The sequence below is a fragment of the Cupressus sempervirens genome, chromosome 2, assembly GCF_028749045.1.
Source record: "Cupressus sempervirens isolate cs-2001-9-10 chromosome 2, ASM2874904v1, whole genome shotgun sequence".
NCBI lineage: Eukaryota > Viridiplantae > Streptophyta > Pinopsida > Cupressales > Cupressaceae > Cupressus > Cupressus sempervirens.
Window position 1 is genome coordinate 761581857 of NC_143119.1, and position 23657 is coordinate 761605513.

A 23657-nucleotide genomic window follows, 5' to 3' on the forward strand; every position below is an offset into this window, starting at 1 on the left:
TAACATCTAAAGATATTGAAAATATAACTCAACTATATTATTGAAGATGACAAGTGAGACAACTAGATATGATAAGAACAGGTGGATATCTACAATCCGTATGAGGGGAAGATGTCGAGGAAGGAGGAACTGTTACCAATACAGAGGAAAATATAATATCTCAATACACTACTAATTAACCTACAAATAGGCTCCAAAGAAGTGAACAATCTCCCACAGTTGTTGAACAGAATGCTGGCCAATATACGTCAAATATCAGAAATCGTTCCAATTCATAAAATCGACCTTTATTCTTACTTTATAAGGCTTATAAAGTGTAGAGATTATATTATATATGTCACCTTGTAAATATCCTCTTTGGTGTAAGTTCATTCGTTGCAAACTGCATTGTTCAATATTAATAAAAAAATGGCCCCCCTCCCGACATCCATCTATATCTAGACAGAGACTGGACCAATTATTGTACACCATAAATTATCACATGTTGTAACTGATCTGGTCTGGTCCGCTTTGGGATTGAATCAAACGACCATTCTCCTCACCAGAGAAGATTTAGAGAGGCGCCTAATAAAGAAAACACCCACTTTACCTGATACCCACTTCCTTCTCCGTCATGGGGATAACCTCCTTGTTCTTCACAGTCCTACTAATTCTGCTCTTAACAAATCTGTCAATGGCTGTCCATGCAAGTATTAAAAGAGCCTCTGCCCTCAAAATAAACAAGGCAGGACCTTACATAGGCCTAATCATGGCCGATCAAACAGAAGAACAAACGCTTCTTGCTGCAGGAGTTTTCCTGCCCTGTACTAAAACCCCATGGCTCGATTTCTCCGGTTGCTATGCTACTTTACACTGTCTTTATGTTTTACATCAAATATTTCTCTTCCTTATTGCTCTCTTGTATGCTGATGATGGATATTTAGTATGATCCAAAAAAATACTACACAACCTAACCAAGAAATTATATATGACATCTAATATTTGCCAAACACCAAAAAAAATTTAATGCCTTTTCGATTCCCAGGTCGGAGATTCAACATCGGAAGCATCGACGGCCAGAAAATTATATACGTTAGATGTGGCCAGCGCAGGGTAACTCATTGATCATTGATCTTCACTTGCTCCAAATTGACACTAAAGATTTGTGGGTTTTGCGTATACTTTCTAATCAAGCTGAACAAAACGTATCTTGTTTTCTTGTTTCTTTTTGGTTTGGATTTGGTGCAGTTGAATGCAGGTGTGAGCACTCAAATGCTGATAGACCTGTTTGACATCGCTGGTGTTGTGCACTATGGAACAGCAGGCAATGCAAATGATTCTCTTTCTATTGGAGATGTCAGCATTCCCAAGTATTTTGCCTACACCGGCTCCTGGAAGTGGACAGTACGGATTCCTAACTTAACCTAATTGTTTCAACCCTGTTATGAATGCTTGCTTAACTTTGGGTACCGAATTCATATTTCGCAACTTAACCCTACTGTTTTTAACCCATTACGAATGCTGTCTGAACATTGGGTACCTAGGGGAAGTGATTTAGTAGACGTCCAGGCTAATTTTACAGGTGATAAAATAGCTTAAAGATAAGGTTTCAGCATATTTTGCATATCCCTCTACAGAAGTCGTGGAGTTCAAAGTGGTCCCAAAGTACCAGTATAAAATATTCACCCTATACCAGCTATTAGCTTAAAGATAAGGTTTCAGCATATTTACGGATCCCTCTACAGAAGTCATGGAGTTCAAAGTGGTCCAAAAGTACCAGCTATTAATACATGCGTAATCAGCTAACCTTCAAGATACTGGGTCTCTTCCCCTAATTCATTAACTTAACCCAATTGTTTATAGTTATTACGAATTATACTCTATTATGAATGCTCTCCAAAGTTGGGCATAGATTCTGTATAAGTAATAATAAGTGGGGTTTATAACTTTACAGATAGTCAAATATGTAATCCTGCCCTTTTTAGTTGCCTAATATAGTCAAATATGTAATCCTGCCCTTTTTAGTTGCCTAATATACGCCTTAATTTCTGAAGTTATTAATCTGGTAGTCGTTATTTTTTGTGGGGAGGCAGAAATTTGGGACCACGGAGATCGGAGACCAGGTTGAGCATCTGCATTTTGGGAATTATGACGTACCTCTAGGAAACAAAACAAATCTGCTGAGCAATATAATTTTTCAGCCTGAAGAGTTCTTCTCCGAAAACAGTGAAATGCAGGAAATTTTTTGGTTGGAAGCAACACAAAAATGGTTCTACACTGCCAGCAAACTTGAGGCATTTCCCATGGCTAAGCCCTCTCACTTGAATCTTGTTTTATTACTTTTTTTTGTTCTGTTAGCATTTTCACTCCTAAAGGCTATTACTATTGATGTCTTGAAAATATATTAATGCTCAACTACAGGGACTGAAGTTGGAGGGATGTGTTAACAGTACATTCTGCCTTCCTGAAGCCCCAGAAGTTGTAGTTGGACTGAAAGCCTCCACTGCAGATATCTTTGTTGATAATGCCGCATTTAGAAAGTTCCTGTTCAATCAATTTCAAGTGGCCTCCGCTGATGAAGAGAGTGCAGCCATAGTAATGGTCGTTATATAGTCCTCTTTGTATCAACACCCACTAGACCTAGTAATATCAAAATTTAGCATATGAAGTTTCTTGGGGCCCCGTCAAGAATTTAGGGACTATATAGAATATGACAAGTTCCGAGACTTTGCATACATGTCAAGATTATAACATGCTTATGTTAATCTTTAGAATTGTGTTTACTTGCAGATCTGCCAATCAAGCAGTGTGCCTGTAGTTGTGTTTAGGGGCTTATCTGATTTGGCTGGAGGTGACAAGGAAAACGTTTCATCCATGTTCAGTTCTTTGGCTGCCAAAAATGCCCTAACAGCAGCACTTGCTTTCTTATCCCTGTTACAAAATGCCACACAAGGTGGAGTTTCAAATGCCTTGCAATTTATTGACATCTGATAAGAATGTCTATATTAAAAAATTATTATTCAATATGAGTAGAGGATGTTCCCACGAGTGATAGTCATGTGGGGAAAATAGGATGGTTATTGAGAGTACCATAAGCAGGTTATTATGTGAAATTTGTAGCACAAAACTTCTTATCTCAATTTATTCTCTCAGATCACTTTTACTGAAGTGGTAAGACTAAATGTCATTATGCTCTCAGATCACTTATACTAAAGTGGTAAGACTAAACATAATTACGCTCTCAGATCACTTTTACTAAAGTGGTAAGACTAGATGTCATTATGTATGATTATTATACTAAGTCCTAATGTTAGTATTTGATCAGCATTTAATGAGCTGAATGTAATTTGTTAATGTTTAATGTTAATTGATGATTGATTCCTCTAATTATAGATGTTTTTGTATGATATTGTAACCATTTTCAACAATAACTGGAATTGTCAAACTGTCTTAAGATGAAAATCTTTAACCGTAAATTAACAATCTTATATGTATCACTTGAATGTTTTTTGAACATGCATGTTGCCTAACCTTAAATTAACAATCTTATATATATCATTTGAATGTTTTTTTAACATGCATGTTGCCAAAGTTATGATTGAAGTTCAAAATTGTTAACTTTTAAAAATAAGAAATCAATCCAACAAAATGTGGGAAATCAAGTACACTATTTTGAACTAATAAATTTGGTACAACAGACAAAAAGATAAAGATAAAAATCTTAACCTTAAATAAACAATCGTATATGTATAATTTGAATGTTTTTTTTAACACTCATGCTGTCCAATTACGATTGAAGTTCAAAATTGTTAACCTTAAAAAATGAGAAGTCAATCCAACAAAATGTGTGTGAAATCAAATTCACTATTTTGAACTAATAAATTTGGTAAAACAAACAAAAGGATTAAGATGAAAATCTTAACCTTGAATAAACAATCTTATATGTATAATTTGAAAGTTTGTTTAACACATGCTGCTAAGTTATGATTGAAGTTCAAAATTGTTAACCTTCAAAAATGAGAAATCAATCCAACAAAATGTGTGGGAAATCAAATTCACTATTTTGAACTAATAAATTTGGCACAACAAACAAAAGGATTAAGTTGCATCTAACTAAATCAACCAAACTATATCATATAGTAAAATAATATATCAAATATATATCATAAAGAGAAGAGTCCTAGTATTGTCCACCAAATGATCTAACAATGTAGCCATATCAAGAGGTAATCACCATTTTCAACAATTTTCTAAGCAAACATTTAATCAGAGGTCCATTTGACTAACCCTAGCAACCAACAAGGGAAAGCATCCAGTAATTTCTATTTGAATTAAGATGTCTGCTCAAAACTGAAATATGCATAATACAATATTCCACAATCTTATCAGTAACATTAGATAAAAACATTTCTTTCAATTTTATGTAAAATATAAATCTTTTAAGCATAATATTTACTTGGGTATCAATATAACATTTAGATACTTTTATGCATAATGTTACTCTTTGATGTTACGCGCATAATGTTTCAAGTAGTACATGAACTCTGGATAAAGAAGTAACACTGATACACATCCTACTGCCCCATAGAATTGGTCTCCGCTCATGTTGTTAAATCTAAAATGTAAAGCTTAAGAAAGTCAACCAATTTCATTCTAGTAGGGAAAATATCAATATCACATACCTAACATAGTTGAGCCAAAAAAGAAATATTAAAACTGATCCAAATGCAATATAAGAGTACTATTACACAGCTATTTTAATGAAGGCTCCAAAATGGATCCCCTAATACATCACTTAAAATTTCAAAGCCACACAATCTCTATTATCAGTGTGCAATATCATGTAACAGCCATGATATGATTAGAGACTATATAAATCCTTTGAAATGGCCTTGATGCTATCAGATCCAGATGAAATCTAATGTCCATACTTCTGAAACTCCCATTCGCTATTATCTGCATACATTAGATAATACAGGAATCATAAATATGAGCATGTTCAACCACTAAGCAATATTTATAACATCAACAGAAGGAAAACAGACTGAAATTCACACCTAAAGGACAGACTTGACGTGTCTTCAGCCACCTACTTATGCAGTGAAAGTGGAAGGCATGGTTGCATACTCCTGTTTAAAAAATAAAAAGCATGTCAGTGTCGAAGCATGTAGAATCAATCTAATGAAAAATATAATAAAAGCTAATAAATTATCCTCACTCAATAGCAACATTGGCACAGAGAATGGAAAATGCATAACAAACTTAAAGAGGATAACAAGTTCCTAAAAAATAAAATTCACTTCAAACATGGATTTATTGTATCACACAATGTCATCAATAAAGTAGATCCGAATCCTAACATTTTAACAGGCGGCTTCTACATAGCTATGACATATTTAATGTTCTTGATCACTTTACTAAGTTGTCCGGCATGTGTTCCAGCATATTCTTAAGGATGACGACAACTAAATGTAATAAATAAACATATTTCCAGATTATTATTTCATTCAGTTGTCAGAAATGAAGGAAAATTTAGGTGATTCTCATCTAATGCAGATTTTGGAAAAACTGATGACCTCGCTTAAGTGTTCCTATCAAGATATCCAACCCTCCCTTTAAAGTAGAAGAAAATGGAAGTCCTTATTAGTTCCTGTGTAGCAGTGAACTAATGCTGAGGGCTCAGCATAACTGGTGATTAATCTTCTACTCCACTACCAATCAAATCATTGCATTGTCCTTTTGCATTTGTCACCTTCAATCATTTTCCTTTTAAGATAGACAAAGATGATCGACTGTTATCAGAAAACTATTCAATATGTTTGCTGGCGCATTTCTTATGGTTAGATTAATGTTTTTGCAGGTTTCAATGCAAGAGAAGACACGAAAATCAAAATGACGGTGTTTGTTTTACTATTTTTTCAGGTGGTCATCATAGCTTGCACGTTTTGGCATGGGGAGCGACTACCAATGTGTTGGACTTATCATTCTCGAGACGGCATTCGTCATGACGTTCCCATTTCTACATATGGCATAACACTCGGTGTAGTTGCATGTTTATTTTCACATGCAGATAAGCCATATGTAGTATTTGTTTAGTTTCCATACATTTCGATTTTGGAGACACAGCATAATAAAAGAAAAAAGGGTTAAAAACGTTTGTTCAATGCTCATTTTCACATTCTTCAGAAGATTGCTGAAGTGAGTTGCTGTGAGGTTTTCACACCATCACCCCAAAATTTTGGGGACCCCCTTTTTTTGATCGCCTCGGCAGAAAATGGAAGTCTTCATTAGTTCCTGTGTAGCAGTGAACTAATGCTGAAGGCTCAGCATAACTGGTGATTAATCTTCTACTCCACTACCAATCAAATCATTGCATTGTCCTTTTGCATTTGTCACCTTCAATCATTTTCCTTTTAAGATAGACAAAGATGATCGACTGTTATCAGAAAACTATTCAATATGTTTGCTAGCGCATTTCTTATGGTTAGATTAATGTTTTTGCAGGTTTCAATGCAAGAGAAGACACGAAAATCAAAATGACAGTGTTTGTTTTACTATTTTTTCAGGTGGTCATCATAGCTTGCACATTTTGGCATGGGGAGCGACTACCAATGTGTTGGACTTATCATTCTCGCAGACGGCATTCGTCATGACGTTCCCATTTCTACATATGGCATAACACTCGGCGTAGTTGCATGTTTATTTTCACATGCAGCTAAGCCATATGTAGTATTTGTTTAGTTTCCATACATTTCGATTTTGGAGACACAGCATAATAAAAGAAAAAAGGGTTAAAAACGTTTGTTCAATGCTCATTTTCACATTCTTCAGAAGATCGCTGAAGTGAGTTGTTGTGAGGTTTTCACACCATCGCCCCAAAATTTTGGAGACCCCCCTTTTTTTGATCACCTCGACAAATTTTTGGATTGTCCAACAATTTTGATTTTTTGAAAATTTTGAGCCTTGGACACTTTCAAGCCAGTGGGAGAGACTTAGCTTTTTTTCACCCAGTTTCAACTTGACTTTCCAGAGCAACCAATTTCATCCTTAGGCCGAACAAAATTTTTAAGAGCAATACTTGGCAGGATAAAATTGTGAATTTTGTACTTAGACATTTTCTTTTGAAAATTTGGATATAATTGTATAAATTTGGATAATTTTCAAAAAATAAAATTTTTGTTAAATTTGGTTTTTTGGAAAATCTTAATTATATTTTTTGGTGAAGAAAATTAATTTTTGTGATGGTGAAATAAAATTGCAAAATTGATTTTTGGCTCTAGAAGAAATTTTATTTTATTTTTGTCAAAAAAAAGCTAAAATTGCTTAGCTAAATCAATTTGGAGAGAAATTGCAAAACAATTGGTTTTAAAAGATTAAAGTTGCCTTGAAAACTTTTTGCCTTTAATGAAATTGGTAATTTAATATTGAAAAAATGGCTTTTGGTTAGCCAAAATCCAAATTTAATGACGTATTAATTACTAAACCCCCATTAAATGGAAATATTTAACACCCTCAAGGTATTATTTAATTTCTTTTTGCAATTTAGAAAGTTAATTTTCATCATGGCAAAATTAATTTTGGTTAAGTATTTAATTGTGGGCCATAATTTTGCATTAATTATTTGTTTTTCTTTCTCCCAGGCTCCAAGAAGAAAGTTGGGTATAAGAGGAGGCCTCTCTCCCATTTCTTCCTCACTTCTCACTTCTCCTTCTCAAGGTGTTGGTGATTTTGCAAGAGCAAATCTGCACTCTTCTTGCTTGGCGAAATTTGTGGGAGCCGAAATTTGTGGAAGATAAAATTTTGATTTTTTCAAGAGGCTGCGATTTTTGCCCTAGGTTGGGTAATTTTATTAGGAGGTGAATTGCATGATAAATTTCCGATTTGCAAAGGATTTGAAATTCTTAAGGTCAAGTCCTAATTCCAAAAAGTCGTTGTAAGATTATTGGTTAAGGTGAATTTTCATCATCTAGAGTTACAAGGGGTCCTTAAGCTAACATCCATCTTTCGTTCTAGTCTAAGGATTGCTCCTCTTGGTTCTTCTTGTCTTCTGATCCACCACTCTACCATCTCGTAATAAGGCGACGAGCATGGAGGATGGTAGTGCAAGTAAGAATCCCAAGCAGGCAAACACTAAGAAAGACAAAGAGGATATGATGCCTAAAACTCCCTTCTTCTCGAAAATGAAGAGAATAACCGACACCAATATCGGTACAGTGAACATGATACAGATGAAGGACAGACTAAGGGAAGGACAATCCCTCTTGGCTATAGGTAGAGGTAATTTTCATCATCTAGAGTTCCAAGGGGTCCTTAAGCTGACATCCATCTTTCGTTCTAGTTTAAGGATTGCTCCTCTTGGTTCTTCTTGCCTTCTGGTCCACCACTCTACCATCCCATAATAGGGCGACGAGCATAGAGGATGGTAGTGCAAATAAGAATCCCAAGCGGGCAAACACTAAGAAAAACAAAGAGGATATGACGTCCAAAACTCCCTTTTTCTCGAAAATGAGGCGAATAACCAATACCAATGGCGGTACCATAAAAGGATATACAAAAGGAGGTTGCACATCACAACCCAAGCGTCGACACTTCCATTTCAACCATGATGAGCAACGTTGAGGTGGCACTTGATTTTGAGGATATCAAAGAAGAGGATGTCAATGAAACAAATTTTGGATCGAGGTTGGATGAGTTGGGAAAGGTTGCTATCAAGAAAAAGCATTTGGGCACCATTTCTTCTCTTAGTGCTCTTATTGGATTTGTGAATGAATATGAGAAGGATCATGAAAATATGCTACAAGCAGCAAGCAGCGTGGTGAAGTCAGTGGAACTCAGGGCAAAGCACACACCTTGTCCTCCTATGGAAGAAGTTAACGAAAGGCTAGCTAAGTTCATTGCCTTAGCTAAGAAAATGAAAGAAAAGAGAAGATTTATATTAGAAGATCATTTGATGTAAGCCCAAGTGGCAATTTCTCTTTCTTCTAGAATAGGACACGTATCTATTTTTGATTGGCCACCATTTTGGTGCCTTCTCATTGGTTGCCACTTTTTGCACTTTTTTCATTGGTCCATTGATGAGGTGGCAGCTTCTCATTGGCCGATGGGGTGGCAGCCCTAATTAGGGTTTTGAGGATCCAATCTGGATCGTTGATCTTGTTTTGATCTCCACCGTCCATTGTATTTTTGGCCCCTATAAAAGGCCAGTTGCTCTCATTTGTAAAAGGGTTAAAGAAATTGTTGCGAAGATAATACCAAAATTGCTCTCTTTTTCATTGTTGCGATTTGCATGTTGATTAAGAACATTGGGTATTATTGCATGTTTTCTACTCCCACTTAGATTTCCTTTCAAGTTGTTAAAGTTGGTTTCATTTCAGAGTTGCTAAGTAGAAGTGAAGTAGATGGATAGTTGTATGGTAGCATTGGTAAATGTTTGATAGGGATCAATACTAGGCCACTAGCATCCTAGCGGCTGGTTGGGAAGCTTTGTGTGGTAAACTAGTTTATTGTTCCTTTGAATCATTGCACCTGTGGAAGTGAGGCTGCCGGTCAGCTCTCATCAGGTTCAATCCTCGTCCGTTTGTTAACCTTCCATTCGTAGGAGTAGGAGTAGAATAGTAAGTAGCTGGGTAGTCGAAGCTTAGAGAAGCAAGTTAGAGGAGTAAGTTAAGTATCAGAGCACATCCATTCACCTTCCACCACCATCACTTTCCATCAACATCATTTAGCTTTCACAAACCCATCACCATCACCATCATTTCACGAAAGTCCAAGTCATCCTCGAATGAATAGCGCAAGGCCACCTACGTGATTACCAGCAAATCACATCGATAAAACTGAGCGAGTATCCAACGGTGTAAAGAACATTGGAGTTATACTCATGTCTCATGAGCATTAACTTTTCATGAGAGAAATTGTATGTTTGATACTCTGTGTCAAATGTTCAATTGCTAATATGTTATGTAAGTGATACAAAACTCGCATCAACATTATCTGGCGCTAGAAGGAGGGCTGAATGATTTTTCATTTTCAGATCAACTTGAAAATTCGGAGCAGAGATCGAGGAATGAGCTTTCAAAATTAGATTTGAGATGAGAGATCTCTTTTAAAAGTTAGAAAATCAAAAAAAAAAAAAAATCAAAATTTCAAAAATTTCAAAAAAGAAGAAAGGTTTCTCAGTAGATAGGCGAGTGGACGTTCATCCCATTTCGGCTGATTTGAACAAAAGGTTACATCCATTGGATTTGTCTCAACTTGCAGCATCAAGGAAATGTAGGATACATGGTACTACGGATCATAGGGAGATGGATTATTTGGTGTTTCTCTTAAGAGTGGACATGGCGTTAAGAGGAAAATTTTCTTTTTCACAAATACATGACCCTGCGGTCTTTGTCCATTCAAAGGAAGATTTTCTTGTTTTCAAAGAAGATATCATTAAGGAACCAAGGAACATATGTGGAAAACGTTATTGGTGCCTTGCACATAGTCTCATATATTCAGAGTCTACTTGCCCATCTTGCCAAGACACCATTGACTTGGTCATGTTTCAATTGGGTTGGTATGAGGAAATATCAGTAGGGGGTGGTACATTTCTTTCAGCTTCGAAGTTGGACACCAAAGAATGAAGAGGGTGAGATATATCAAAATGATGTGGTTGATTATGATGTTCAAGATAACCAAGTGGATGAACCTTCACACATTATATCACAAGGTGGAGAGGTTGACAAGAAAATTGAGGAAACAATTGAATTTATCCAAGAGAGAGAGGAGACGATAAGCAAAGGAAAGGATTCCATCAAGATCTTGATTGAGTCAAACTAGATGCTTCATCCGACAAGGGTGAAGGTATGTTTGAGAGCTTCAAGAACTTTGTAACTAGAACTGTACAGCAAGGAATCGAATTGGGTAACCGAATATCAATAGAAAACTTATTATTACCCAATTGGTGCAGAATTCACAATGCATTCCACTCGGAGTTATCTTGCTCCTTGTGTACAGTGACCTTAGAACAAGTAGAAAAGAGAATCCCAGGGGCTCTAAACAAGAAGATCAACATGGTAAACAGAAGGTTGAGATTCAACAAGTTGATGAAGCAAAAAATATACAGGTAAAGACATGAACAACTACAAATGGAACATCAAAAGGTGGACAAAAAGTAAATCTTTGTTAAGCATTCATGTATAATTCAAGGGTGACTCTTGAGGATGGGTTGCAAGAAGTTTCAAATATCCTTGAAGAGGAAGATAATCAAGTGGACGAGTTGAACAGTGAAATACAAAATATTGCAAGAGAGTTCAAATATGAGGAAAATATTGATAAACCAATACACAATGCTATCTCCACTACATTCTTTGGGGGATGCTTGAAGATCCTATAGAAGAAATAAAAAAGGAGTCATTGCCCAAGGCACTTCAAGGTGATCAAGTTATAGCAGGTGGCATGATTCAACATCAACTTCGACCTCCAAATAATTTGCCACTTGAAATGGAAGTTGATGGACAATTCACAAAGGCGTATGATGGTTCTCCTATCAGTCTTGAAGGTGCTATGTTTGGTGATAGTCTATATAAAGAATGGCAAGATGTTCCCGAAGAGAGTCCAAAGGGAAATTACATGCTAGATGATGAAGCTCCTATTGACAATGATATGCAAGGATTGTTAAGTGGTGATCATGTTGCTCCCATGGAAAAGGAAAATAAAGAACAGTTTGGATTGATGCTACAGTTGGATATTGTGTTCGAGCAACTTGGAGAGGTGTTTGATGGGGAGAATATCAAAAAATCCTTGACTTTTGAGGATACACTTGAGGAGATTCACAAGGATTCATGGTTCACTGTTCACAGGGACAAGCCCCCAAAGACAATATTTCATTAGCTTGATTCCAAGATTGATCCTGCCTGACCTACAAATGAGTTCGATGTAGATATTAGAGGGAAGATTCACCACCAACTTCGACTTCCTAAAGCCATGGAGAATTTGCAGGTTCCATTTGAATTTGAAGCACACCAGGTTGTTTCTTTCCCTACTCTTAAAGATGAAAGGTTTGAAAGTTTTTATTTTGATTATGGAAATTCTAGAGAAACTACTTGTATTTGGATTAATCATGGACCCTATGAGTTGCCTCAATTGTTGATCTTGCATGATAATTTTCTAGAGTTTGAGTTTGAGGTGACCAAAATTTTTTCAAAGTATAAGGAAGAGTTTGCAAGATTGAGAACTATCACCCAAACCTTGTTACTTTTGAATATCTTGAGAAACCATGTTAGATCCAGTGTATATATTAGATCGGTTAGTGTTGTCCCTTTAGAGTCTTGTACATAGTTAGGGTAGGTTTGTCTTGGACCATTTGGTTCAGGAGAGTAGTTTGGTTTCCTTTCAGTTGGGTAGATTAAAGTTTCCCTTTCAATTGGTTAGAGTAGTTTTCTTTTAGTTGTTTAGTTTTGGTTAGGGTAGTTTTCTTTCAGCTGCTTAGTTTAGGTATTGTGAGGGAGCTCAAATTTGATTTGTATTAGGTCATTTGACTTGAGATCTTTTAGCTTCCTTACTTAGAGAGTGTTTTGGTTTTGGGTCTTTGCAGGTGCAAATGGGGGTCCATGTTATCACTCGTGGGCGAGGTGTGTAGATTTTACATTTTTGGTGACAAAACGGAGTCCATCTTGTTCATTTCTTGAGTATATTTGACGAGGTTCAGAGATTAAAGGATGTGTTCAAGGGTTGGTCTATGGCAGAACTTGTACTAGATTTGGGTTAGACCTGATAGAGGTTCCTAAGTTATCTTTGACATGGTTACAACATTCTACGCACACTAAATTGCTCTGAGTTCTTGGTATTTTGAAGTGAAATTGACTTAGTAAAAATCATACACCTGCTTCAGTGCCACTGTGGTCTTCCAAACCCTCCGCAAGCTTCATTGCCTGCAAGCCAAACAAAAAATTGAGAAGAAAAGAAAAGAAAAGAGAAAATATCATGAGAAAGGAGAAAAAGCAATATCAAAGTGAAAATAAAGATGAAATTTGGTTCAAGGGTGTGCAATCATCACTACCGGTGCTATAAAAATAATCATTAAAGGTAGAACCATGATTGTGGTGCCACAGCCAAAACTCCATCGGGGCTATAGACGCCTGACTGGCAGCGGGGCTCTATCCAGGTTGCTTTTGAAGTAAGGATATTATAATAACTAATTTTGATGGATCTGAGAGATTATCAAGTTCTTGTTGAGCGAGGAATAAATCATTTGCACACACGAGAGTAACTTATGGTTAGAGTGCTTAGGTTCAACTTGAGAGTTCTTTCCCTCGTTGAGTGCTTGTCCTTAAGTAGGTTTTCGGATAAACCATCCTGAGATTTTTGTTTTAAGTTACTTATTTCTTGAAATGTTCAAGAACATTTCTTTGGGTTGATGCTAGATGTTGTGAGGTTTTCACACCATCGCCCCAAAATTTTGGGGACCCCCCTTTTTTTGATCACCTCCGCAAATTTTTGGATTGTCCAACAATTTTGAGCCTTTGGACACTTTCAGGCCAATGGGAGAGACTTAGCTTTTTTTCACCTAGTTTCAACTTGATTTTCCAGAGCAACCAATTTCATCCTTAGGCCGAACAAAATTTTAAAGAGCAATACTTGGCAGGATAAAATTGTGAATTTTGTACTTAGACATTTTCTTTTGAAAACGTGGATATAATTGTATAAATTTGGATAATTTTCAAAAAATAAAATTTTTGTTAAATTTGGTTTTTTGGAAAATCTTAGTTATATTTTTTGGTGAAGAAAATTAATTTTTGTGATGGTGAAATAAAATTGCAAAATCAATTTTTGGCTCTAGAAGAAATTTTATTTTATTTTTGTCAAAAAAAAAGCTAAAATTGCTTAGCTAAATCAATTTGGAGAGAAATTGCAAAAAAATTGGTTTTACTAGATTAAAGTTGCCTTGAAAACATTTTGCCTTTAATGAAATTGGTAATTTAATATTGAAAAAATGGTTTTTGGTTAGCCAAAATCCAAATTTAATGACGTATTAATTACTAAACCCCCATTAAATGGAAATATTTAACACCCTCAAGGCATTATTTAATTTCTTTTTGCAATTTAGAACTAATTGGCAATTTAGAAAGTTAATTTTCATCATGGCAAAATTAATTTTGGTTAAGTATTTAATTGTGGGCCATAATTTTGCATTAATTATTTGTTTTTCTTTCTCCCAGGGTCCAAGAAGAAAGTCGGGTATAAGAGGAGGCCTCTCTCCCATTTCTTCCTCACTTCTCACTTCTCCTTCTCAAGGTGTTGGTGATTTTGCAAGAGCAGATCTGCACTCTTCTTGCTTGGCGAAATTTGTGGAGGGCAAAATTTGTGGAAGCCGAAATTTGTGGGAGCCGAAATTTGTGGAGGGTGAAATTTGTGGGAGCCAAAATTTGTGGAAGATAAAATTCTGATTTTTTCAAGAGGCTGCGATTTTTGCCCTAGGTTGGGTAATTTTATTTGGAGGTGAATTGCATGATAAATTTCTGATTTGCAAGGGATTTGAAGTTCTTAAGGTCAAGTCCTAATTCTTAAAAATCGTTGTAAGATTATTGGTTAAAGTGAATTTTCATCATCTAGAGTTGCATGGGGTCCTTAAGCTGACATTCATCTTTCATTCTAGTCTAAGGATTGCTCCTCTTGGTTCTTCTTGCCTTCTAGTCCACCACTCTACCATCCCGTAATAGGGCGACGAGCATGGAGGATGGTAGTGCAAGTAAGAATCCCAAGCGGGTAAACACTAAGAAAGACAAATAGGATATGATGCCCAAAACTCCCTTCTCAAAATGAAGAGAATAACCAACACCAATATCGGTACAGTGGACATGATACGGATGAAGGACAGACTAAGGGAAGGACAATCCCCCTTGGCTATAGGTAGAGGTAATTTTCATCATCTAGAGTTGCAAGGGGTCCTTAAGCTGACATCCATCTTTCGTTCTAGTCTAAGGATTGCTCCTCTTGGTTCTTCTTGCCTTCTAGTCCACCACTCTACCATCGCGTAATAGGGCGACGAGCATGGAAGATGGTAGTGCAAATAAGAATCCCAAGCGGGCAAACATTAAGAAAGACAAAGAGGATATGATGCCCAAAACTCCCTTTTTCTCGAAAATGAGGCGAATAACCAATACCAATGGTGGTACCATGAAAGGATACACAAAAGGCAGTTGCACATCACAACCCAAGCGTCAACACTTCCATTTCAACCATGATGAGCAACGTTGAGGTGGTACTTGATTTTGAGGATGTCAATGAAACAAATTTTGGATCGAGGTTGGATGAGTTGGGAAAGGTTGCTATCAAGAAAAAGCATTTGGGCACCCTTTCCTCTCTTAGTGCTCTTATTGGATTTGTGAATGAATATGAGAAGGATCATGAAAAGATGCTACAAGCAGCAAGCAGCGTGGTGAAGTCTGTGGAACTCAGGGCAAAGCACACACCTTGTCCTCCTATGGAAGAAGTTAACAAAAGACTAGCTAAGTTCATTGCCTTAGCTAAGAAAATGAAAGAAAAGAGAAGATTTATATTAGAAGATCATTTGATGTAAGCCCAAGTGGCAATTTCTCTTTCTTCTAGAATAGGACACGTCTCTATTTCTGATTGGCTACCATCTTGGTGCCTTCTCATTAGTTGCCACTTTTTACACTTTTTTCATTGGTCCATTAATGAGGTGGCAGCTTCTCATTGGCCGATGGGGTGGCAGCCCTAATTAGGGTTTTGAGGATCCAATTTGGATCATTGATCTTGTTTTGATCTCCACCATCCATTGTATTTCTAGCCCCTATAAAAGGCCATTTGCTCTCATTTGTAAAAGGGTTGGAGAAATTGTTGCGAAGATAATACCAAAATTGCTCTCTTTTTCATTGTTGCAATTTGCATGTTGATTAAGAACATTGGGTATTATGGCATGTTTTCTACTCCCACTTAGTTAGATTTCCTTTCAAGTTGTTAAAGTTGGTTTCATTTCAAGTTGCTAATTAGGAGTGAAGTAGATGGATAGTTGTATGGTAGCATTGGTAAATGTTTGATAGGGATCAATACTAGGCCACTAGCATCCTAGCAGCTAGTTGGGAAGCTTTGTGTGGTAAACTAATTTATTGTTCCTTTGAATCATTGCACTTGTGGAAGTGAGGCCGCTGGTCAGCTCTCATTAGGTTCGATCCCCGTCCGTTTGCTAACCTTCCATTCATAGGAGTAGGAGTAGAATAGTAAGTAGCTGGGTAGTCGAAGCTTAGAGAAGCAAGTTAGAGGAGTAAGTTAAGTATTAGAGCACATCCATTCACCTTCCACCACCATAACTTTCCATCAACATCATTTAGCTTTCACAAACCCATCACCATCACCATCATTCCACCAAAGTCCAAGTCATCCTCGAATGAATAGCGTACGGCCGCCTACGTGATTACCAGCAAATCACATCGATAAAACTGAGCGAGTATCCAATGATGTAAGGAACATTGGAGTTATACTCATGTCTCATGAACATTAACTTTTCAAGAGAGGAATTGTATGTTTGATACTCCGTGTCAAATGTTCAATTGCTAATATGTTATGTAAGTGATACAAAACTCGCATCAACATGAGCATTTACATGTAACAATTTCTGATTTTTTCTGTCACTGTAAATCATGTGGTTGTTAGCAGGCTTAATTTTACTATCTTTAGCATTTACGTCTCTCTGTTGCACAGGCAAGAAAAGCCATATAAAAAGTTTCATGTGGTTTTTCCCATTTTATCAATATTTTTAAGGCTTCTTTCCCAGTGACCAGTATGGATGGAGAATCGTTGATTTTCTCTTGAAGCACCAAAAGGGCTTGCACGCTTTCACACTGGACTTGAAAATCCAATTATTCACGAAAACCTCAAGGCCAAGAATGTATAACTTTGGCATTCTACTCCTGAAATACTGATTGGTAATGGTAAGAGGCTAGGCAGGGATGAGAGTTGTGGTGAGGTTGTGAATTTTCCATCCATTGTGAAGAATGTTGTGTTGGAGGATAGTACAATGGAGCCGTTTGATGTTGAGATTTTAAGAGCATTGAGAAATCCAGTGGATGATGGGCTGCTTCAGGCACTTCAGCTTGCAATGGGTTGCTGTGCTCCTCCCTCCGTTAGACCAGATATGAAGGTGGTCATCAGACAACTTGAGGAGATAAGGCCCAAGGCTCATTCTGCTCTCTATACCCCTCTTGAATCTAGGAGGGAGCTTGAACTTGCATTTTAGCTTCATGCTAATGACCTTTTTCTTCCCCAACCATTTGAGAGTTGTTATGCTTCTCTATCTTCTTTTTCCAAACCAATTTTGTCCCTAATATGATGATTCTTTCTTAATGTTTTGTCCTGCAAAAATATGAGTAGGATTAAAACAAACGGACTGCTTACAGGTGCTTGTAATATGATCAGACTGAGGAGCTAAACATTCAGAATTAAGTGCTCAATATCTTTAGACTGTGTTTGTTGGTCTCTGATTGAAGATTGGGAAGCCTGAAGACACTAGTTTTGCCAAAAAATGTGCATGAACAGAGCTCCATTGAAATGTATCATGGCTTCCCTATGGAGACTTTTTATCATTTGAAAAACGAGCAACAAAAACCTGGTTAGTCAAGCATCTTTCTTTATATCTTCAGCCAACTAAGAGGAATAATCTCAACTAGAAATATTTATTTATCTGTGTTTCTTTGAGTTTGTCTCTACCCGTTTCAGCCCTACATTGATTGTACTTATTTGAGTGTTTTTCCTAAATATTATTGTTTAGGTTATGATTATTTTTTGAACTCTAAGAAACTATTTTATTTACTTTTGTCATTCAAGTTATGATTATCCTATTGTTTTAGTTAATCTTATGTTTCCAAAATATGTTTAATTAGATAGAAAATCTAGAATATGAATTTCCCTTACCATTGATTCCATCAGTCACAAGAGTTTAAAGCTGAGAAGTCTCGAATCCATTCCATGTCAAAATTTGACTTTTTAAGATTAACAATCTCTAATTAGGAACTTGTAAGATTGTAATGAGTTATCCTGATTTAGAAATTTAAGTTCAAAAAAGATATGGTTCATATATCTACTTTGAAGACTTCTCCAAATCAGGTTGTTCCAAAAATATATGGATACTGATTGATTCCAAAGCTCAGAATCCTAAACATAATATAATAGTTAAAATTGATTTCACTAATGAGATGACTGTACTGTAATACATACTGTGACATGATTTCACTAATGAAATGACTGTACTGGGATACCATGCCTCAATTGATACATAGTTAATTGATTTAATATTTCAATATTGTTAATGCATCCAACGAGTAAAGAGCTAAAGTATACTAATATTTAATGTATCCTCAAGCTAAACCAGGAATGTTGTTGGGTATGGTTGCAAGCCACCACGCAAATGGAAATTCTCATTGGCCCATTTCAATGAACCATCTTTTAAAATTTTTTCTTAAGGTTTCACACCACTCATTTTCTCTGTTCATTTAGGTATTTTGAAGACCAATCAATCGTGTTTGAGTTTCCTTAGATTCACAGGATACACAGAATGTTTTGTTGCATGATTTGGCAACGGGCATGGCATCTCCAAATCAATGACTATGAAGGTTGGGTAAATCAATTTGACAATTGATTGCCCCGAAAGAGATTCTTTTGGCAATGGAGGTGATGTTCTATTTCAGATAACTGTGACTTTTTCAAGTGATTTTATTTTTGCCAACATAATTCTTTCCTGAAGAAACTCTAATGGCTGCCCCGATCCTTTCATCAATGCTTTGGAGTGCTACTCATTACCACCAAAATTCCCATTTATTTAGGGGATCTGATACTTCGTATTAGTTTATTGCAATTTATGGACCTTCCTAATCTAACTGCACTTTGTATTAAATATTCTGTATTGAATTTGATTTATTGCCTTTTTTATCTATCTTTTCAAAAGGAAATTATCTAGAATTAAAACAGTTCTTCTTTGTCCTTCGCAGGAACTTGGCTGCATTGCAGCTCTTGTTCAATTTGGTAAGAGAAAATTGAACAATCAATGAGAACATAGGGTGTCCAGAAACATCATATGAATGCTCACTTCTTTGAGAGAATAGCATTATTACCACATTCCTGCAGCTTTCAGCTAAAATTATCAGCTTCATTTTCTACAACTTGAATTCCTCTGAATGCTACCGTCCATTCAGGAGTTATTTACTTCACAGATCATCATTATCTCCTACTCAATCTATTACTATTTAGAAAATTAGAAACAACAGATTAGGTATATGAAGCTAAAGATAGTTGCAAACTTGCAAGTTCCCAGCTCTACATAACAATTTTCAGAAACTATGTTTCATAGCAAAAAAAGAATATTTAGAAAAGAGTATATTTTCATATTTCAATTCCTTAACATACCCCATGCAACAGTACATTCTTCGCTGGTAGCACTAGCTTGATTCGCCTGACACTCAATGCCTACATACAGAAACAAAACAGATACAATGTAAGTTACCTAATTGTCCAAAAACAATTATCTACCAAAACGTTCAAACTAACAAAGCCTATTTGCAATACTAACAACACTTCTAGGTTTATTTATTCTAAATTTGTGTCCACTATCATCAAGAGAGCAATAAGAAAACGAATGCCACCAACAGGAAAACTTACAGAGGTCCATAATGTGGTTTCTGCAAATGGCACAATTGTCAACAACAATATCTGCATACACAGTAAATATTTGCTTAGAACTAAGCAATAGGCTATAACTACGAAAAATACCAAGCATTGATCATATTAAGCCGTCTATGACAAGCACTTAAGATCAAATAAATATTGAAAGATTACAAAATATTTCTTCAAGTATTCAGCTAAGAAGTTACTCTTGTTTGCCATTTACAAGAAATAAAACTCCATAACTCTGAGTTCTTTCCTATTGGGAGGGCAATCTCTATTCAAACGTATCCAACAGAAACAAAGGAAAAATAAATTGCTGAGATTGAGGTCAAGTTGAGTGTCAATCGAGTTACCCTTAAAATTGAGCTTCTGTAGGAAATAGTCTGAATACTTCCAGCCAACTCAAACTTTTGGGCACATTTAACTAATAATTTTTTTTTTAAACTTACCAAGAGTAGTCCAAAAGGTTTCACCAATTTTCTCTACAAACATAACAAGTGTAGAGGTAATGCCCATAAGCCAACATAAAACCTGACGTAGCTATGTACCCCATACCCAAGAATGATGAGTTAATTTGATAGACGAGCTTCATGGTGTAATATACTTCTAGAAAATCAATTTGCAAACAGAATATCATAAAGTCAAAGTTAAAGATGAGAATATGCACATAACAGTTTTCATGTGTCATTGTGGACATTATGAATTCGTGGCCATACCATTTCGCCTAACAAATGCAACCGCCACCATTAAGTCTTGTATGAGTCAAGAATTTATCTTGCAATTGAGGAAACTTGTGCTAGGTTTCTTTGAGCATCATCTTGATCTACAGTAAGACTTGGAAGGACCACTTGAAGGACAAATACGATTTGCTTGACATACTAGAGCAGATTCATTCTGCACCAAAGCATGCAGATGTGAGTTTGGATTGACTAAGATTTTATGTTTGGTGCGTAAGATTAGTGCCCAAGGAGTTAGCATGGCAAGGAAATTGCTTTGAATTGGACGGCATCCTTTAGGGTTACAAATTGGTTATCGATGTCATCTGTTGGGACTTCAAACTTCAAAAGTCTGAGGCGCCTCAACTTTGAAATTTTCCTTCAACTATAGATTTTACACTTTCCCATGCTGCCTCAGCACGAAGATTACCAATGGCACCATTGAAGAAAATGACAATATGCCAGCATTCAAGACTGTAATAATTTGAAGAGAAAAAAAACTGACAGTATTACTAAAGCCTAAAGGGATTACTAAAAGCATAGCTTCGGCTAAACAAAAGCATAGTATCTAATTCAGTTATACTCTATTGACATAAACCAATATTTAGTAAAGAACACCGTATGTGTCTGTGATAAACCTTTCACCGGTCCTGTCTAGGGTACAATCTGCACAAAATACGTATATATCATTTATTGTAGAATGAGATGAGGCCAAGTATTAAAATTATCATGCATTTCATACACTACACTCGATTAAACTCCCGAATATCACAATAAAATCTAGGAATAAGATGAAGTACAGAATACAGATAAGGTTAGGTAGTTAAAGCATCATGGCTCTTATAATGCTTTCCTCGGTTCAAACCCTAGAGAGTAGGAAAAAGTGTAGAAATTGGAATGAAGCATCCAGAGGGCACGGATGAAGGAAAATCGTTTTTACAAGATATCTTGACGTTACAACTCATTGAACAAGATAAAATGTACTTAAATTTCATTTATTTATAAACCAGTAACTAGTCAGGAAAACTTTGATACAAAAACAAAGTAGCAATTGTTTCGGCCATTAAGGGGCAGTCTAGTGTTTTTTAAAACGAAACCTGTTTAAGATATAATTTTAAAAAACCTACAAAGAAAACTCGAGATACCGAGCCTCTCAAATTAGTTGTTTGGCTTGTCTATTCTCTGTACTTTTCTACTGTAAACAAAACCAATGACTAAAACGTATTCCTAGAGGATCCAACAAATCGCATTTACAAAGAAAAGCCTTGGAAAGGCAAATTCATAAGTGAATATAAAAGTGGTAATATGGGAAACCACTCCGGAGATGTTACAGCTAGTAAGACTTGCATATCTATGAAACTAAACAAACACAGAGGGTGTAGGGTTCGAATCGAGTACCCCATGCCCAGAGGGCGACGGCGTTCCATTTCTTGATTTCAAAGCGCTTGGGTTTCTTGGAGGCGCTGGACCCCTCACCAGAGGGCACTGCGGGTGTCATATCTACATCTGTCGAATCCATTCCTGCCAGATATGCCTGCGTTGCCCGTCAAAATCACCCTATCCTTCCTGCACTCTAAATATTCCTTTCTGCCCTCAGCAAATCCTTTCCGGCCCTTTATATGAATGCAAGATCCTTTCAGATTGCTGATCGTTTCAACTTCCTGGGTTAATTCTAGAATTGTGCGTTTAAATACTAACCCTTCTACGCGGGGTAGCGTCTATGAAACCGAATGACTGAAAGGGGTCTGATTACACATTTATTTGTTATTTGATTAGCTAAATTATATTATATATCAGAAGCGATTTGTAATTTTATTACGATTATTATTGATTTAAATAACAGAATGTACATAATTGACTATTCAAGGCTGTAACATACATATAAAGTCGATTAAAACAAGATTCAGTAGTGTTACACATTGTGTTGACACGATAGAATTAGAAAAGACTTTGTGTTTTTTTTTTTTTAAATAAATCTAACTTTACTTAAAATAAATTGTTATAGGAAGCATACTAATAATTAGCTGTAATAGATGTTGCAAGAATCAATAAGATTTTCTTAATAGTTTTTGTCTTAATAAAATTTCGATATGGATCATTTATAATTAGTTAGACCAAAAAATAACTAAAGATCTTAAGAGCATAGATATATTATCAAAGAACTATGCTTGTATTGTCTTAATGAATAATGAGAGAGGGAGAATAACATGAATAGATGAACATCCTTTCTATTATATGTTCAAATTAGAGAGATTATTAGAATTACTTGTATGCTACAATTATGAGATTGAGGCATCACGTGACATTCAAACAAATATTATTGTATTGTCCTTGTATTAAAAATGAAAATACATATATGGGCTCTGTTACCCAAATATTTTGCTTCGAGAGTTAGTTAAATTAATTTCAGGGGGAGAGAGAGAGAGGTTAATTCCCAAATATTCAAAATCATCTCTCACTACGTACTACCTCTCTCTATGTACTAAAATTTTTCTCTCTCCCTTACTAAAACCTTCTCTTTCCCCATACTTTTCTTGATCCACGTACTAAAAGTCACTCTCTCACTAAGTACTAAAACTTTTTACCCTAATCCTAACTAAAACTCTTGAGCACGAACTCCAACTTTTAAGTAACCCCCTGTTGGTAAGAGAGGTAATAGAAGAGCTGGAAGAGATATGAGAAAGATTTGTTTCCATTGAATTCAAAGAGACAGTTTAAGCGATCTCGGTTTGATAACATGGAAGGAAGCTTTTGTTGCTACACCACATTTTCTCCAACAAGCTCCAAATTTCTTCTAAAAGGCACCAATTCTCTTCATGGAACTCATGCTGAATTCTAAGTCTAGACGTGAATGGAAAATGATTGAGATCATGTTTTATGCTTCCAATGTTCTTTCTACTCATATTGTTCTATGCAAGCAATGCTCTCAACTATATTCCTCCGAGTTCAAAATTATCATGTCAATGCCATGTATTTGATTGAACATATAATGGAGGAGTTGTTTCATTAATCACACTTCATAATTGACTGGAAACAGATGCTAAGATGCAAATTTTTCAAGAATGGTGAGACCATGTTTGAACCATAAGGAAGGGAGCCCGCCCAGCTTGTAGGGTAATTATATGACAAAATGTCATTGCCAGATGTCCTTCTTTATATTGTGCAACCAGTATAGGAGCTCAAGGGGTCTGCAGCAGCTATTTGGTGATCAAACAATTAGATATCATGTATGTGTAGTAACATTCACAAGACATGGAAATTATTTGATAAAATGTTTTCCTTGCAAATCTACAACGTTTTTTTATA

General features: G+C 36.0%; 2 protein-coding genes across 4 annotated transcripts; one reads left to right on the plus strand and one right to left on the minus strand.

Annotated features, from left to right (window-relative positions):
- Positions 1 to 201: 201 nt before the first annotated feature.
- Positions 202 to 3366, plus strand: LOC149575668 (bark storage protein A-like). Of its 3 annotated transcripts, none has more exons than XM_089815432.1 (6): positions 202 to 833; positions 1025 to 1092; positions 1228 to 1383; positions 2073 to 2273; positions 2401 to 2574; positions 2770 to 3366. In XM_089815432.1, exons 1-6 carry the CDS (start codon positions 614 to 616, stop codon positions 2968 to 2970), a joined length of 1020 nt encoding a protein of 339 aa, XP_089671558.1. In that variant the 5' UTR covers positions 202 to 613; the 3' UTR covers positions 2971 to 3366. The 3 variants fall into 3 exon arrangements, with proteins under 3 accessions (XP_089671558.1, XP_089671557.1, XP_089671559.1); XM_089815431.1 differs by having other exon boundaries at positions 399 to 833; positions 2401 to 2580; XM_089815433.1 differs by lacking the exon at positions 2073 to 2273 and having other exon boundaries at positions 399 to 833; positions 2401 to 2580; positions 2770 to 3147.
- A 1236-nt stretch (positions 3367 to 4602) lies between these two features.
- LOC149575669 (uncharacterized) lies at positions 4603 to 22014 on the minus strand. The gene is made up of 5 exons (XM_089815434.1): positions 21750 to 22014; positions 19630 to 19680; positions 19378 to 19437; positions 5037 to 5108; positions 4603 to 4935 (listed from the first exon to the last, which is right to left on the minus strand). Exons 1-5 carry the CDS (start codon positions 21868 to 21870, stop codon positions 4898 to 4900), a joined length of 342 nt encoding a protein of 113 aa, XP_089671560.1. The 5' UTR covers positions 21871 to 22014; the 3' UTR covers positions 4603 to 4897.
- Between the last annotated feature and the right edge of the window lie 1643 nt (positions 22015 to 23657).